The sequence below is a fragment of the Bos mutus genome, chromosome 14, assembly GCF_027580195.1.
Source record: "Bos mutus isolate GX-2022 chromosome 14, NWIPB_WYAK_1.1, whole genome shotgun sequence".
Taxonomy (NCBI): Eukaryota; Metazoa; Chordata; class Mammalia; order Artiodactyla; family Bovidae; genus Bos; species Bos mutus.
In genome coordinates this window covers 34,937,966-34,953,028 of record NC_091630.1, presented here as the reverse complement: position 1 = coordinate 34,953,028, position 15,063 = coordinate 34,937,966, and the positions used below count along the sequence as shown (strand labels likewise).

The 15,063-nt window shown below is 40.8% G+C and overlaps 1 protein-coding gene across 1 annotated transcript in view; it reads right to left on the bottom strand.

The window, feature by feature from the left end:
• The window catches only part of SLC30A8 (solute carrier family 30 member 8), a 39,866-nt gene that overhangs the window by 16,416 nt on the left and 8,387 nt on the right, over positions 1 to 15,063 (bottom strand). Inside the window, 2 exon segments of the mRNA XM_005897265.2 lie at positions 716 to 862; positions 12,414 to 12,613. Of these exon segments, the coding sequence (XP_005897327.1) occupies positions 716 to 862; positions 12,414 to 12,613 (347 nt within the window).

Sequence of the window (15,063 nt, the reverse complement as noted above, 5' to 3'; positions counted from 1 at the left end):
AGGAGGAGAAGTAGAGAGGCAGTATGTGTTGAAGAGATGGGTAGACTGTAAAAATGAGCCACAGTAAAAATTTCCCAGACTGTAAAGCCTCATCATGCCTGGTCCCCTTCCTAGACAAGAGCAAGCCACCACCCATCAAAGACCCAGCTCTAAGAAGAGACGAAGAGTAAACTTTCCTCCCCTCTTCCCCCTCTTCCTTCTCCTTTTCTTGTGGTTGTTGATGGTGGTTTAAACAAGATATCCAGCTGAGCCATCCACTGAATGGCTAAATGCCATGTGAACTGGAAAGTCCATATTCTATTCCCAACCCCTCTATGGGAAGTTCTTCAGTCTTTCCAACTCTCTGGGCTCTCTGTGCTTGATTTTGCAAAATGTCAGAAGCTTCACCCCGCCCTCTCTCCCAGATGCCAAGTCTTTTAATGAATAACATCATGGCTGTTACCACACACTGAGATTCTTGGGCTGAGGTGGCTGCTAAAATGACGCACGTGTTCCTGTTGCCCCATCGGAATAGAGGTAGCCACCATGAATCTGGCTATTAGTGGTGTTAGCACTGAGAGTACACATCCCCATATGCATGTCTATTTCACTTTGTGCACCAGAGGTGTGCCTCTAAGGGATTTTCAAACAAAGCTTTGCTTCACCCCTTCCATTTTTGTCCTTGATTGGACTCTGCAGCATTACTCTGCCTCGATGCTCAGTTGATGAACTATACCTGCTCGGCGCCATCCAAAGTTTAGCCGCTTGGAGGGGGGCTTTGATGACAAGCACAAGGAGAAGAGACTGAGCAGGAAACTGGTCAGGTCAATTAAGAGATGGGCAGCATCTGTGATGACAGCAAGACTCCCAGCAACGTGCCCACCTAGGGGGATACAGAATAGGAAATGGGTTAGGACCCCACGGTGCCACCACATCGTATGTGTACTAACCACAGTTTGGTGCAAACGCCTCAGACTCACAGAACTGAAGACGAGAAAGGGTCTTAACTTGGATATAATCTACATTGTTTTGACAAGTAAGGAAACTGAGACTGAGAGGGTGAGTAGAATTTGAACATGTAGAAATGAATTGCACAAGAGAGGCCATTCCTGGGAGAGCTAAAGTACAGAGATTAGAAAGTGGGGCACATTTGAAGAACATTCCAGTTAGATTGGGGCAAAAGGATTCAAAAAGGGAAGTATAATAGGATGACACTGGAGAGGTGCAGGCTGGATTGAAAGGGTCTCCAGACTGAGGGCCTGGACTTTGTCTGTAAACCGGATGACACAGTCCGTCCCACTGATGTGCTATTGTTTGATGTGTAATTTTACCGTAGTCTTCACGACTTCCTTCTGCTCCATTAGTTTATCTTAACCACCTGGGCTTGAAATGAATACTGGGGAGGAGTAAGAAGAAAAGACAGGCACCTTCCAATGAGATCCTTTTAAAAAATGTTTATTCTATATTGGAACATAGTTGATTTACAATATTGTGTTAGTTTCAAGTGTGCAGCAAAATGACTTAGTTGTTCATATGCATATACCTATTCTTTTTCAGATTCTTTTCCCATATAGATTATTATGGAATATTGAGTAGAGTTCCCTGTGCCATACAGTAGGTCCTTATTGATCATCTATCCTATATATAGTAGTGTGTTTATGTTGATCCCAAACTCCTAATTTATCTCCCCCCTACCTTCCCCTGGCTTCCCTGGTGGCTCAGACAGTAAAGCGTCTGCCTGCAACACAAGAGACCCAGGTTCAATCCCTGGGTCAGGAACATCTCCTGGAGAAGGAAATGGCAACCCACTCCAGTATTCTTGCCTGGAAAATCCCATGGACAGAGGAGTTTGGCAGGCTACAGCCCATGGCGTCTCAAGGAGTCAGACACGGCTGAGCAACTAACACACACACCTTCCCCCTTGGTAGCCATAAGTTTATCTTCTGTGTCTGCAAGACTGTTTCTGTTTTGTAAATAAGTTCATTTGCATCATGTTTTTAGATTCCATGTGTAAATAATATCGTATGATATTTCACTTTCTCTGACTTATTTCACTTGTTATGATCATCTTGAATGCAGCAGCAATCCAGTAAAGCATAGAAAGGGAACCCAGACCATAGGAGACCTGCCTTGTTGTCTGTTTGGTTTGTTCCCTGCACTCCCGTTCAGTTCTCCGTTGAGAAAAGACCTCCAACCTCTAAAACAGAAGTCAAAGAGCAGCTTTGTCTTTTCTCAAACAGGGCTTGTTGCTTGAGTACAATAACCTTTATTGCTCTTGTTCCATCTTCCCAGCAAAGCGCTTCTGCTGATGGATTAGTCCTCCCAGAAGCTGTTTATCACCTTGTGTATTGCAAAGTGATGGAGTCTGTCAGTCATCAGCCCCTCCATCATCAGACTCACCTTGTCTCAACTAATGATTTTTAAAAATTACATATAAGGTTCATAATTGCAGTAATCCCCACAGATTGCTGGCTCTAGCTGTAGTTAATAACTGGTTTGTCAAAGTTTAATGGTCTGAAGCAAAATCGTCTTCAAGCTTGTTACTGAGCTGTCAGGGCAAAAATCGGAATGATTCATTAGCCAAAAAGCAACATTTTGCTAACAAATCAGTCGTCCTTCCAATTATCCTCTAATGTTGCTCTGTCTGCCAAACTTGGGCCTGATAATAAAGCTGTGTTAATAATGCATTATTTCTTCCCAGAGGAATGACTACATGCAGATAAGCAGCATGCTACAATCTTAGCAATGAGTGATGGTGATGGTTCTGTATGCTGGGCTAAAATCGTAGCTTCAGTCAAGGAAATGACATCTTATAGGAGTTCTTCCACAGACTCAGCCAAGTCAGGAGGCACCCAGGAAAGAAAAAGGACTTACTTTGGAAGAAGCATGTTTGTATGGAGACCCAGGAACTGAGAACCATTTTACAACCATCTGAGCTTCTTATAATAACAGTCCAGAAAACTGTGGGCCCTCATTCTGAGTCTTATGGAGTAAATTGTTTTTAAGAGGTCAACTTGGCTGAACTGCCATTTGCTTCTGAAAGCATGGGGATATTATCGACAATTAATTGAATCATCCCGCCTGGATGTATGGAGCCCTTATGGTGCACAGTGTAGGGGCAGGGTGTACAAAGATAAAGAAAGTGAAACAAAGCACAGGCCCTCTCTGCAGTGATCTCATCGTTTGATGCTCACTGTCCAGAAGACAGGTGACATGAGCAAAGGGATCAGAAAGCCACTGTCACTGGGAGCCCTGAAGAACTTTCCACAGAAGGGATGAGTAAGCAATAACTAGAAAGGAAGTGTTTTTCAGGAAGCGATAAGAGCATGAACAAAAACAGAGAATTGAAAGAACAGGGCACCTTCGTTGAAAAGTAAAAGGGGTGAAACTTTGCCGACAAAGGTCCGTGTGGTCAAAGCTATGGTTTTCCCAGTAGTCATGTACAGATGCGAGAATTGGACCATGAAGAAGGCTAAGTGCTGAAGAATTGACGCTTTCCAATTGTTGTCCTGGAGAAGACTCTTGAGTGGTCCCTTGAGAGACTGCAAGGAGATCAAACCAGTCAATCTTAAAGGAAATCAACCCTGAATATTCATTAGAAGGACTGGTGCTGAAACTGAAGTTCCAGTACTTTGGCCACCTGATGCGAAGAGTTGACTCATTGGAAAAGACCCTGATGGTGGGAAAGATTGAAGGCAAAGGGAGAAGTGGGTGGCAGAGGATAAGATGGTTGGATAGCTTTACTGACTCAATGGACATGAATTTGAGCACACTCCAGGAGATAGTGGAGGACAGAGGAGCCAGGCATGCTGCAGTCTATGTGGTCACAAAGAGTCAGACACGACCTAGCAGCTGAACAACAACACCAGGAGGGGTGGAGTGTTGGAGGAATAATGGGCAACGAGACAGGAAGGGTGACTTGGGCCCATTGTAAGGTGTCACACATCACACTAAAGGACTTGAATGTTATCCCGTGGGGGAGAGGGACCTTTCTATGATTTTGAGGCAAGGTTATGCCATGCTCAGGTCTGTATTTAAGCAGGAGATCTTTGCCAGTAATAGGGAGGATGACTCGGAGCTGAGAGAAGCTGAAGGTTAAGACACAGCAGGAATAGCCAAAGGGAATTGCAATACAGGCATGAAGCGAGGCAGCAACAGTCATATTCCTGAAGTACTTGACACAGTGTAGAGAGCGAGGCACTGAGAGCAATGTAGGAGAGGCGCTAAGGACTGCGTCCTGGAAACAGACTCTTCTAGGGCCTGGTGGGTGGAGACGACCTTCGACAAGCAGGGGAGATGTTGGGTCTGGGTCTCATATTCACCTCAGATCTGGAGAGTTCGTGTCACACACTCGTGATGTTCTTCATGAAGAGCAGAGGCATGCTGACAGGAAGGAGAGAACTGAGTGTTCATCTGACAATTGCAGTCTTGTGTCCTAGAAATAGACTACTCCCAGTATATGTTGTTAAGTCATATTTTAAAAATTGTTTATGAGTAGCATTATTACGCTATATATAATGTTATGTCAGAAATTCATGATGTCATTGTTTTAAAAGTATGTCACACACATCACAGTTTGCTTTGGCACATTTTCTTAAATTTTTAGTACCAGGAACCTCAAAAAATATAAGTAACCTAAGCCACTAAGACACTCTGGCTCTAGTACAAAACAGGTACCCTTATTAATCAAGCTTGTGGTTGTCACACCACCCAGCTTTGGCCTTCTCTTATTAAAAGAGGATTTTTTCTGCCTCTGAGATACTTACCATCTTCCCCAGCCTGCTGCCAGCTCTGTATTCCTGTCCAGCAAGTTAGTGCTTCCTCCATCCTTGCTTAACTCTTAACAGTCCTACCTCAGGATGTCTTTCCCTGGCCACTCTCATTTTCTTCCAGAAATGGCCATACTTGAGCTTACTTCTGTGGGTTCTCTGTGTCTGTATATCTGTCTTCTTAAGTACAGATGCATATTTACATATGCAGTATAACTCTGCTTAATGGCCTTTCTACAGTTAGGACCTTTCACCAGCAATCAGAAAGTATTCCAATTCCGTAGGTTCAGAGGCCCATTCACAGTGGACATGCTGATGCTTGTGGCCTCCTTTAATTCCTTCTTCCTATCTGCTCTGTACCCAGTGGCCAGTTCTTTCTCTAAACACAGCTCTATGACCTTGTTCTCTCCTGTTGTAAATGTCAGTTACTCCCCAAGGCCTCCAGAATAAATCCAGATTCCTCAGCCAGGCTACTCAGCCTTCTGGAACCCTCAACCACGATTCTAGTTTCATTCTCCACTAACCATGTTGTACCACGTACCACTGCCTCTAGTTCTCTCAGTTGTTAAGTCATAAACACCCAACGCAAACCACTTTAAACAGCAAAGTGATCATTTATTGGCTCAAATAACAGAATAAATCTGGGTGGGATTGGATCAGGTACAGCCTAACCGTAAGGTTCAAAAAATCTTATTGGGGCTCTGCTCTGGCTCCAATTTATTGCTTTTTATTTTTCTGCTGAAGACAAACTTTCTCCCCTTCAGCAAAAAAAAAAAAAAAAAAAAAAAGTGGGTCTCTGAGTTTATATCATTTCAGCGTAGTGTTTTAAAGGAAAACGAGAGAGCTTTTTCCCAAATCTCCTTGTATAAAGACCGAGAGACCCTGATTTATCCAGCTTGGCATCTCACATCCCACTGTGCCTGTGAACTTGAAGTGCTGGGGCCAGAAGGACCAGAGCTGCCACCAGGACAATAAGTTTGAGAAAACCTTATTGGACAGGTAATGCCAGCCCAATGCAAACAGGGGCACCCAAATATAGCTACACATCAGAATCACTTGACTTGCTTTGTAAGAATACAGATTTCTTGTCCTGATGCTGACCTACCCACTCAAAATCTTTCCAGGTGAAGCTGATATTTATGATCTCCTGGGCCACATGCAAGGCCCTGAATGTGAAAGGCCCTTCTCATCTCCCTCTTTGCCACCTTTCAACTCCTACTCATCCTTCAAGGCTTTGTTCAGACCCACATCCTGCAGGAGGACCCTCCAGATTCCCAAAAGTCATCTGGTAACACTACTTGCTTTCTCTGACTTGGTCAAAAATGGTTTTAGAAAGGCAGTGAGCTGTGAGTTGGGGTCTTGAATGATGGTCAGGGTTTTGACGAGTAGAGAGAATGAGAGGGCTTTTTCATATAAATCAAAAGGCATAAGCAAAGGTTACAGAGACCTTAAAGTGCAATGATTATTTTGCATAGAATGAATAAATAGCTGAAACAGAAGAAACATCACATAGGGAAGTAGTAAAAGTAGAAGATTGATAGTTTGGCAGCCAGATGGTGGAATAACTTGAAAGCCAAAGTCGAATTTTTCACTTTGTCCAGGATGCCAGAGTTTTCCAATGTATTGATCTCTTTTCACTTGGGGCAGCCAAGTAGAGCTTAACACAGAGAAAGCCCCGGAGTCAGCCTCTTTCTGCTGCAAGGATACTTGTCAGTTTATCTCTGTGCTCAGGAAAATTTCCTGTGCTTGCCATGATGGGGAAAAGGTTGTGAAGGACTGAAATGGCAAAGGTGAGCCACTGGAGAATTTTGAAGACAGAATTAACATAAAGAGAGCAGTGTTTTAGGAAAATTAGCTCAATATCAATACAATTCGAATTCCAAATGATTTTCTGTCAGTAGCCATTGAATTCCTTTACTGACAACATCACTTTCTTCTGACTCTAAAGCCAGATTTGAACTTATAGACTATTAGAAATGAGAAGGAAAGGAGGAGATTGATTTGCTTTCTCAAAGTGAGTAGCTTCTCATTTCCCCTCTAAAAATGTGTCATTTTAGAAACAAAGTAACAGGGCATGGAAAGGTACTAAGAGGAAACTGAGTTTTGTGAATGAGAGACCATCTCATTCCAGAATATTAATTAGACATCACCTGGGGAGATTATGTGTCTGTTCTCAGCATCCACATGATTTCAGGGCAAAGCAATAGAAGAAAATTGTGGAGAAAACAAGCCAGTTTATACATCCTGCGAGGTGTGTTCACATGGGGGTGGTGTGTGTGTGTGTTCAGTTGCCAAGTCATGTCCAGCTCTTTGCAACCCCATGGACTGTGGTACGCCAGGCTGCCCTGGTTGCTTAGATGGTATGGGGTGGGGTGGTACCAGTACTTTATCTGTAAGGCTATGAATTTCCAGTATATCACTTTTTCATATCATGTTTCAAATGGATTCTGTTTTTTAGATTTTCCATGTTGTTGATCTCTTATACAAGCAATTGAAAGTTGTGTACAATCTCATGAAATTTCCTTAATAAAAAAAAATGCCTCTCCAGTATAGATATCAGTGGATTTCCAGAAGGAGCTTTCCAGATTGGAGCTGCTAAAAGTAACTGCTTGGCAGCTCTATCAAGTTATTAAGTCATTCATTCAAAAGACTTACCCTGGCTCTAAAAATTATATGGCATTAATTTTTTTAAATTTGACTAGAAGGTTATTTACCAACTCTGGATTCATCTTGAATTTGATTAAGGGTCTAGGCTCTCTTCCCTGATGCTGGGAAAGATTGAAGGCAGAAGGAGAAGAGGGTGTCAGAGGATGAGATGGCTGGATGGCATCACCAATGCAATGGACATAAACTTGGGCAAACTTCAGGAGATGGCATCCTGCAGTCCATGGAGTTGCAAAGAGTTAGACACGACTGGGTGACTGAACAACAACAACAAGCTCTCCTCAAGTTTTCTAGTTTCCAAAAGCTATGAAAGTCTATGTGTATAGGTCAGAAGACTCAATAGCTTGAAGAAACAAATTAATTCTGATTGCTTGCTATTGTAGTACAAAAAAATAGCTTAGCAAATTCTCCTTTAGCCTTATATTATTATTAATTTAGCACCCATTTGGGATAATAAAGAGAAAATGAAACCAAAATATCAGTAAGAGAATCTAACAAGTAATAGTGGTAAGAGAGGTATTGAAAAATGAAAATGTTAGTTGCTCAGTCATGTCTGACTCTTTGTGACTACCTGGACTGTAGCCTGCCAGGCTCTTCTGTCCATGGAATTCTCCAGGCAAGAATTCTGGAGTGGGTAGCCATTCCCTTCTCCAGGAGATCTTCCCACCCCAGGGGTCAAATTCAGGGATCAAACCCAGGTCTCCCACATTGCAGGCAGATTCTTTACCATTTGAGCCACCAGAGAAGTCCCAAGAGTACTAGTTGCTGCTAAGTCACTTCAGTCGTGTCCGACTCTGTGCGACCCCATAGACGGCAGCCCACCAGGCTCCCCCGTCCCTGGGATTCTCCAGGCAAGAACACTGGAGTGGGTTGCATTTCCTTCTCCAATACGTGAAAGTGAAAAGTGAAAGTGAAGTCGCTCAGTTGTGTCCGACTCTTCACGACCCCATGGACTGCAGCCTACCGGGCTCCTCCGCCCAGGGGATTTTCCAGGCAAGAGGACTGGAGTGGGGTGCCATTGCCTTACTACTATATAGGTGGTTTATAATGTTACTTTAAATTATTTTGGTAAAAAAATTATAAGATAACATAGCATACCAAAACCTCTAGATTGTTCTTGACTATACATAGCTTTGTTATTAATAAAAAAGGATACAAATATATTAAATAAGAATATAACTTAAGATATTAAAAGATCCAGTAAAGACTAAAGCTCTAACAAAGAAACATAGAGGAAGTAAAAATATTTTTAAAGCCAAGGATTGTGAATTAGAAAACAGAAGGAAAATTAAAATAATATATTCAATAAAAAAATTTACCAATAAAATAAATAGACACCTACTATATGCAGATCAGGAAGCAACAGTTAGAACTGGACATGGAACAACAGACTGGTTCCAAATAGGAAAAGGAGTATGTCAAGGCTGTATATTGTCACCCTGCTTATTTAACTTTTATGCAGAGTACATCATGAGAAACGCTGGGCTGGAAGAAGCACAAGCTGGAATCAAGATTGCCAGGAGAAATATCAATAACCTCAGATATGCAGATGACACCACCCTTATGGCAGAAAGTGAAGAGGAACTAAGAAGCCTCTTGATGAAAGTGAAAGAGGAGAATGAAAAAGTTGGCTTAAAGCTCAACATTCAGAAAACGAAGATCATGGCATCTGGTCCCATCACTTCGTGGGAAATAGATGGGGAAACAGTGGAAACAGTGTCAGACTTTATTTTGGGGGGCTCCAAAGTCACTGCAGATGGTGACTGCAGCCATGAAATTAAAAGACGCTTACTCCTTGGAAGGAAAGTTATGACCAACCTAGATAGCGTATTCAAAAGTAGAGACAATACTTTGCCAACAAAGGTTTGTCTAGTCAAGGCTATGGTTTTTCCAGTGGTCATGTATGGATGTGAGAGTTGGACTGTGAAGAAAGCTGAGCACCGAAGAATTGATGCTTTTGAACTGTGGTGTTGGAGAAGACTCTTGAGAGTCCCTTGGACTGCAAGGAGATCCAAACAGTCCATTCTAAAGGAGATCATATGAGACTATCATGTTCCATTGTATGATAATATATTTTACAATTTCTGAGATGAATCAATTTAGAGATTTATAAATAAACAAAATTTACTCAAGAAGTAGAAATTTTTGATATGTCCATGAATGAGAAAGAAGCTAAAATATATCAAAAGATTATATCCAAGAATGTCTCTGAAGTCAGAAAATTTATTAGGGAGTTCTTAAAAAGGAAAGGTTCAACACCATATAAACTTTTAGCTTTTTTATATAAAAAGGAAATTATTAAAACTAAATTTTTCATTTCAATATGCATAATTCAGATTCAAAAACCTAGAAAAGTAGTTCCAAATAGAAAGCTATAGTTAAATTTCAATGACGAAAAAAGGTATAAAAATCCCAACAAAAGGATCAGTGACTCAGATTGAGCAAGGCATTGAGAGGATGGTCCACCAAGTACAGTTCAGAGGCACCACGTGGGAGCCTAAGAACATAAGCTCTGGATTCAAACTGCCTGCCACTGACAGGTATGTTACTAGAGTCAATACTTTACTCTTTGTGCTTCAGATTTATGGTCTATAAACTGCAATTTATAATAGGACCTATCTCTCAGGAATGTCATCAAGGTTAAGTAAGGTACTTCATGGAAAGCACTCATCGCAGCTCCCAGCACATAGTAAGCATAAATAAATATTAGCTGTTGTCATCATAATGTCAGAAATGCATGGTGATCTCTTAATACAATGCACATCGACAATAGGCCAAACGTTTTAAAACAGAATGAACTTAAAAGGTTTTTGATAAAAGGCAATACTCATCCTTGATTATTTGTTAACCATTAAAAAACTAGGAGGACAAGAAGAATACTTTGTTAACATAATAAAAATACTTAACCCCTCAGAAAATATTTCACTTAACAGTTAAATAGTTGAACATATGACTTGGTTTAACATATTATTTAACATGATAAAAATATGAAACATACAGAAGAGAAGTAACTATTGAAAGCAAGGAGAAATAAACATCTTTGAACAAAAGAGGGTTATCTTCTGGGATGGGGAGGAGGGATGAGAGGAACAAGGAAAATTAACTGAGATACATTTGGAATGGCAATAGTTCAAATACATTATTGAATTCAAAGTGAATATACAAAATGAAAACTTTCCAAAATACAATAAGTAATGATCTACAAAGCAGGACGTGAGAAAAGGGAGACCCCACTCATCTCTGGAAAGAATAAACCAAACACACAAAACTACTATAAACCTTGCAAGAAATAGATTGGCCATGTCTTTAAACAAGCAAGCTAAAACCACAGAACCTTGAAGAGAGATGTAGAGTACTGGGGTAAATGGGGAAACATACCGTATTCCCAGAAGGAAAAACTGAGTATTTTAAGAAGATTTGTGTTCCCAAATTAATTCATATACAATGAAATCATAATTAAATTTCAAAGGAAGCTGAACAAAATTATTTTCATGTTCAATTAGAATAATAAACAGGAGTCAACAGCTTTATATTTTTTTTCTGTTAAAGCATAATGAGGGAAGAACAGACATTACAACATGTAAACCTACATTAATATGTTAACTGCCGACAGATCAGCAACACAGGTCAATAAAACACCTCAGAACTGAACTCTATTAAGTTCAAGAGGGAGGTGATGTATGTCTACTTATGGCTGATTCACGTTGTTGTTCAGCAGAAACCAACGCATTGTACAGCAATTATCCTCCAATTAACAATAAATTTAAAGAAAAGAAAAAAGTAATATGGAGAAAAATCAATGGAGGAAATAATGAACTATTCCATAAATGATGCTGAAATCTTTGTTAGCTCGTTAGAGAATTTTCGATCCTGAGAGCATATATAATTTCGTATCGATTTAAAATTAAATGTGAAAAATTGAACAACACAGTGATATTTATCTTCTCCATAGATAGGAAAGGCTTACTAAGCACTAAAATAGTGGAAGACTACTATAATAAAATAAATCAGTTCAAAATGAAATGTTTGGTAGAATTACCTATATAAAATTGGAAACTTCTCTAAGGCAAACCAAAAATTAAACCAAAATTTTTTAAAAAGTAAATGACAAATTAGAATAGTGCTTATAACAAATGTAACGGAAGTGTAAGATCCTAATATATAAAGAGCTCCCAGAGATCAATATAGAGAATTACAAATTATCTGACAAAATACAGATCACTAATACATTAGCAGAGGGAAATAGAGATCACTAATAAACATGCAAATAATATTAACAGTAACAATTAAAGGAATGCATATTAAAATAAAGCATATTCATCTATACATTAGCAAAGATTTTTGAAAGATTGAAATAAATTCTAGTAATGATTTGGAGAGAGTCATTCTGCAAAGGTGGCAGACCCAGGAATTGTTTCAAGCTTTCTAGATAGCAGTTTGACAATGTGCTCCAAGAAGTAATAAAAATATTCATATTCTTCAACTAACAATTTCCACTTTCAGGAATCTCTTTGAAGGGATAAACCAGAAAAGCAGGCAGTTTTATTCAAGATTTTTCACTGCATCATTGTCCATAAACAGGCAAAAAACTCCCTAAATTTCTAACAATGGAGAGATGGTCATGAAAATCACAAGAGCATATTATAGAATATTGTTCAGGCATAGAAATGTTTTTTGAAGATTATTTGATGGCATGGCAAAAAGCATTCAGCATGCTCTCAGTTATATTTTAAAAATGTGTGAGGTATGAATAGAAAATATATTGTACAAAAATACTCCATAATGTTATTGGAGATTATCATTCAATTGTAGGATTTTGATGAATATTATTTTGCTTCCTTCTATTTTCCAACTTATCTACAATGAGCATATTGTTACTTTAAGTGTACAGAAAATACTCAGTCTCTTTTTAAAAGAAACACTTTAGACAACCCTCCTGTAATGATGCGGGGGTTTCGTTTGTTTGCTTGTTTAATTGGAGACGTTTTGAGAAGTACTCACCCACGACCTCTGCAATCATGAAAACTAAGCATCCTCCTGAAGCAGCGCGGAGCTTCCACTTGGCGCAGGTTTGCTCCTGCGCCCTGTCCTCTGTGGCCTTGCGGTTGTGGTGGCAGTGATGGATGGCTCCTGCCTCCAGCTCCTCTGGCTTTTCTCCACGGCACTGATCTTTATTCAAGGGTTTCTGCTGGAGTTCCAGGCTGTGGAGGAGTTTGACAGAAGCAAGAAGTGAACATGGTTGCAAACAAACTTCTCACTGACAGCCCTATGCATTCTCAGAACAGCTACGAGGACATTTGCTGACTAGCTCGGAACTTAGAATTCACAGCTCCTTCCAGGTGAAACATCCATTGTAAGGAACAAGCAAGACATTCTCTTCTGAATTCTCAGTTTCAAGAAAGTTTTGTTTTTATGTAAGCAAACTCATATTTAGTGACTCTTGAGAGTCCCTTGGACTGCAAGGAGATACAACCAGTCCATTCTAAAGGAGATCAGTCCTGGGAGTTCTTTGGAAGGAATGATGCTAAAGCTGAAACTCCAATACTTTGGCAACCTCATGAGAAGAGTTGACTCATTGGAAAAGACTCTGATGCTGGGAGGGATTGGGGACAGGAGGAGAAGGGGATGACAGAGGATGAGATGGCTGGATGGCATCACCGACTCGATGGACGTGAGTTCAAGTGAACTCTGGGAATTGGTGATGGACAGGGAGGCCTGGTGTCTGCAATTCATGGAGTCACAGAGAGTCGGACACGACTGAGCAACTGAACTGAACTGAACCCCTGATTAGGGCTTCCCAGGTGACTCAGTGTGTAAAAGAATCTGCTTGCAATGCGGGAGACGCAGGCAGATGCAAGTTTGATCCCCGGCTCAGGAAGATCCCTGGAGGAGGGCATGGCAACCCACTCCAGTATTCTTGCCTGGAGAATCCTATGGACAGAGGAGCCTGGTGGACTACAGTCCATAGGCATGACTGAAGCAACTAAGCACTCACACACACCCACAGCTCTAATTAAGAGAGAGCAAACGAGGGACTTCCCTGGTGGTCCAGTGGTTGAGAATCTGCCTAACAATGCAGGGCACATAGATTTAATCCCTGGTCCAGGAAGATTCCATGTGCAGTGGGGCATCTAAGCTTGCGAGCTACAACTACTGAGCCCAAGCACCCTAAAGCCCATGCTCCACAACAAGAGAACCCACCGCAACAATAGAAGCCACCACAATGAAGAAAAAAAAAAAAAAAAGCCTACGTACCTGCAACAAGGAGTAGCCCCCGATCGCTGCAACTAGAGAAAGCTTGCACGCAGCAAGGAATACCCAGTTCAGCCAAAGATAAATTCATTTTTTAAAAGAGATCAAAAAAAAAAAAAAAAGAAAAGGAAGCAAATACAGTTTGATTCGTTTCCTTCCCAGCTACTTCACTGAAAAGATTTTGGGCACTGCTATAAATTTAGGAAGGGGCAGTGATGAGATTATTATTACTATTAATGAGTAATGTGTGTATGAGCCAGCCTGGTGATGGAAATACTCACTGTGGCATGCCATCACTGTCCTTCTTCCCAATAGTCACATTGTTAATAGGTTATAGCACTTTTTCCTGCTGAGTCCATATGGACCCTTAACACAGCTTTGTAGAAATCTCTACCGATCTATCAAAATTGTAATGAGAGTTTGTTGTTGTTGTTCTTTAGCTGCTAAGTCATGTCAGACTCCTTTGAGACCCCTTGGACCGTAGCCCACCAGGCTCCTCTCTCCATGGGATTTCCCAGACAAGAATACTGGAGTAGTTTTCCATTTCCTTCTCCAGGGGATCTTAGCAACCCAGGTATCAAACTCACATCTCCTGCATTTGACAAGCAGATTCTTTACCACTGAGCCACTAGGGAAGCCCCATGAGAGTTAAACCTACTTGTACTTCCCAAAAGAGGCAGTGCATTTTTGTTCTATTCAAGTATAAAGAATTCGTAGAAATATGGAGCCATTTATAGAAATATAGAATTTCACAGATGCAAAGATTGTGGATGACATTAACCCAGTGCCACAGAGAGGAGCCTGTCGGTTACAGTCTACGGGGTCACAAAAGATCAGACACAACTGAACAACTAAACAACAAACAACACATTTCTTACTGAAGTAACTAGGATTCAGAGACTTTAAGTGATTTCCTGAGGTCAGATAGCCGGGAAATGGCAGAGCTGGGACTCCAAGCTCAGCCTTGTTTGCACTGTGCCCACATTGCCTCTCTATCTAAACATCGGTACGCTTAAAACCAAAGTTTACCTCCACAGTCATCTCGAACTACTCAGGCTTATGGTTTTACTAAACTTATTAGAAGGCATTAATAAGATTCTTAGAAGAACTTGCATTCATGGCTTTGAAAGGCATAAAGATAGAAATAAATTATTTTCCTCTTATCACCATCCAGAAAAAAGATCTGATGGCTTTGGCTTAAATGATATTTATGATTATAATTCTCAGTTCAGTTCAGTTCAGTCACTCAGTCATGTCCGACTCTTTGCGACCTCATGAACTGCAGCACGGCAGGCCTCCCTGTCCATCACAACTCCCGGAGTTCACCCAAACTCATGTCCATCCAGTCAGTGATGTCATCCAGCCATCTCATCCTCTGTCGTCCCCTTCTCCTCCTGCC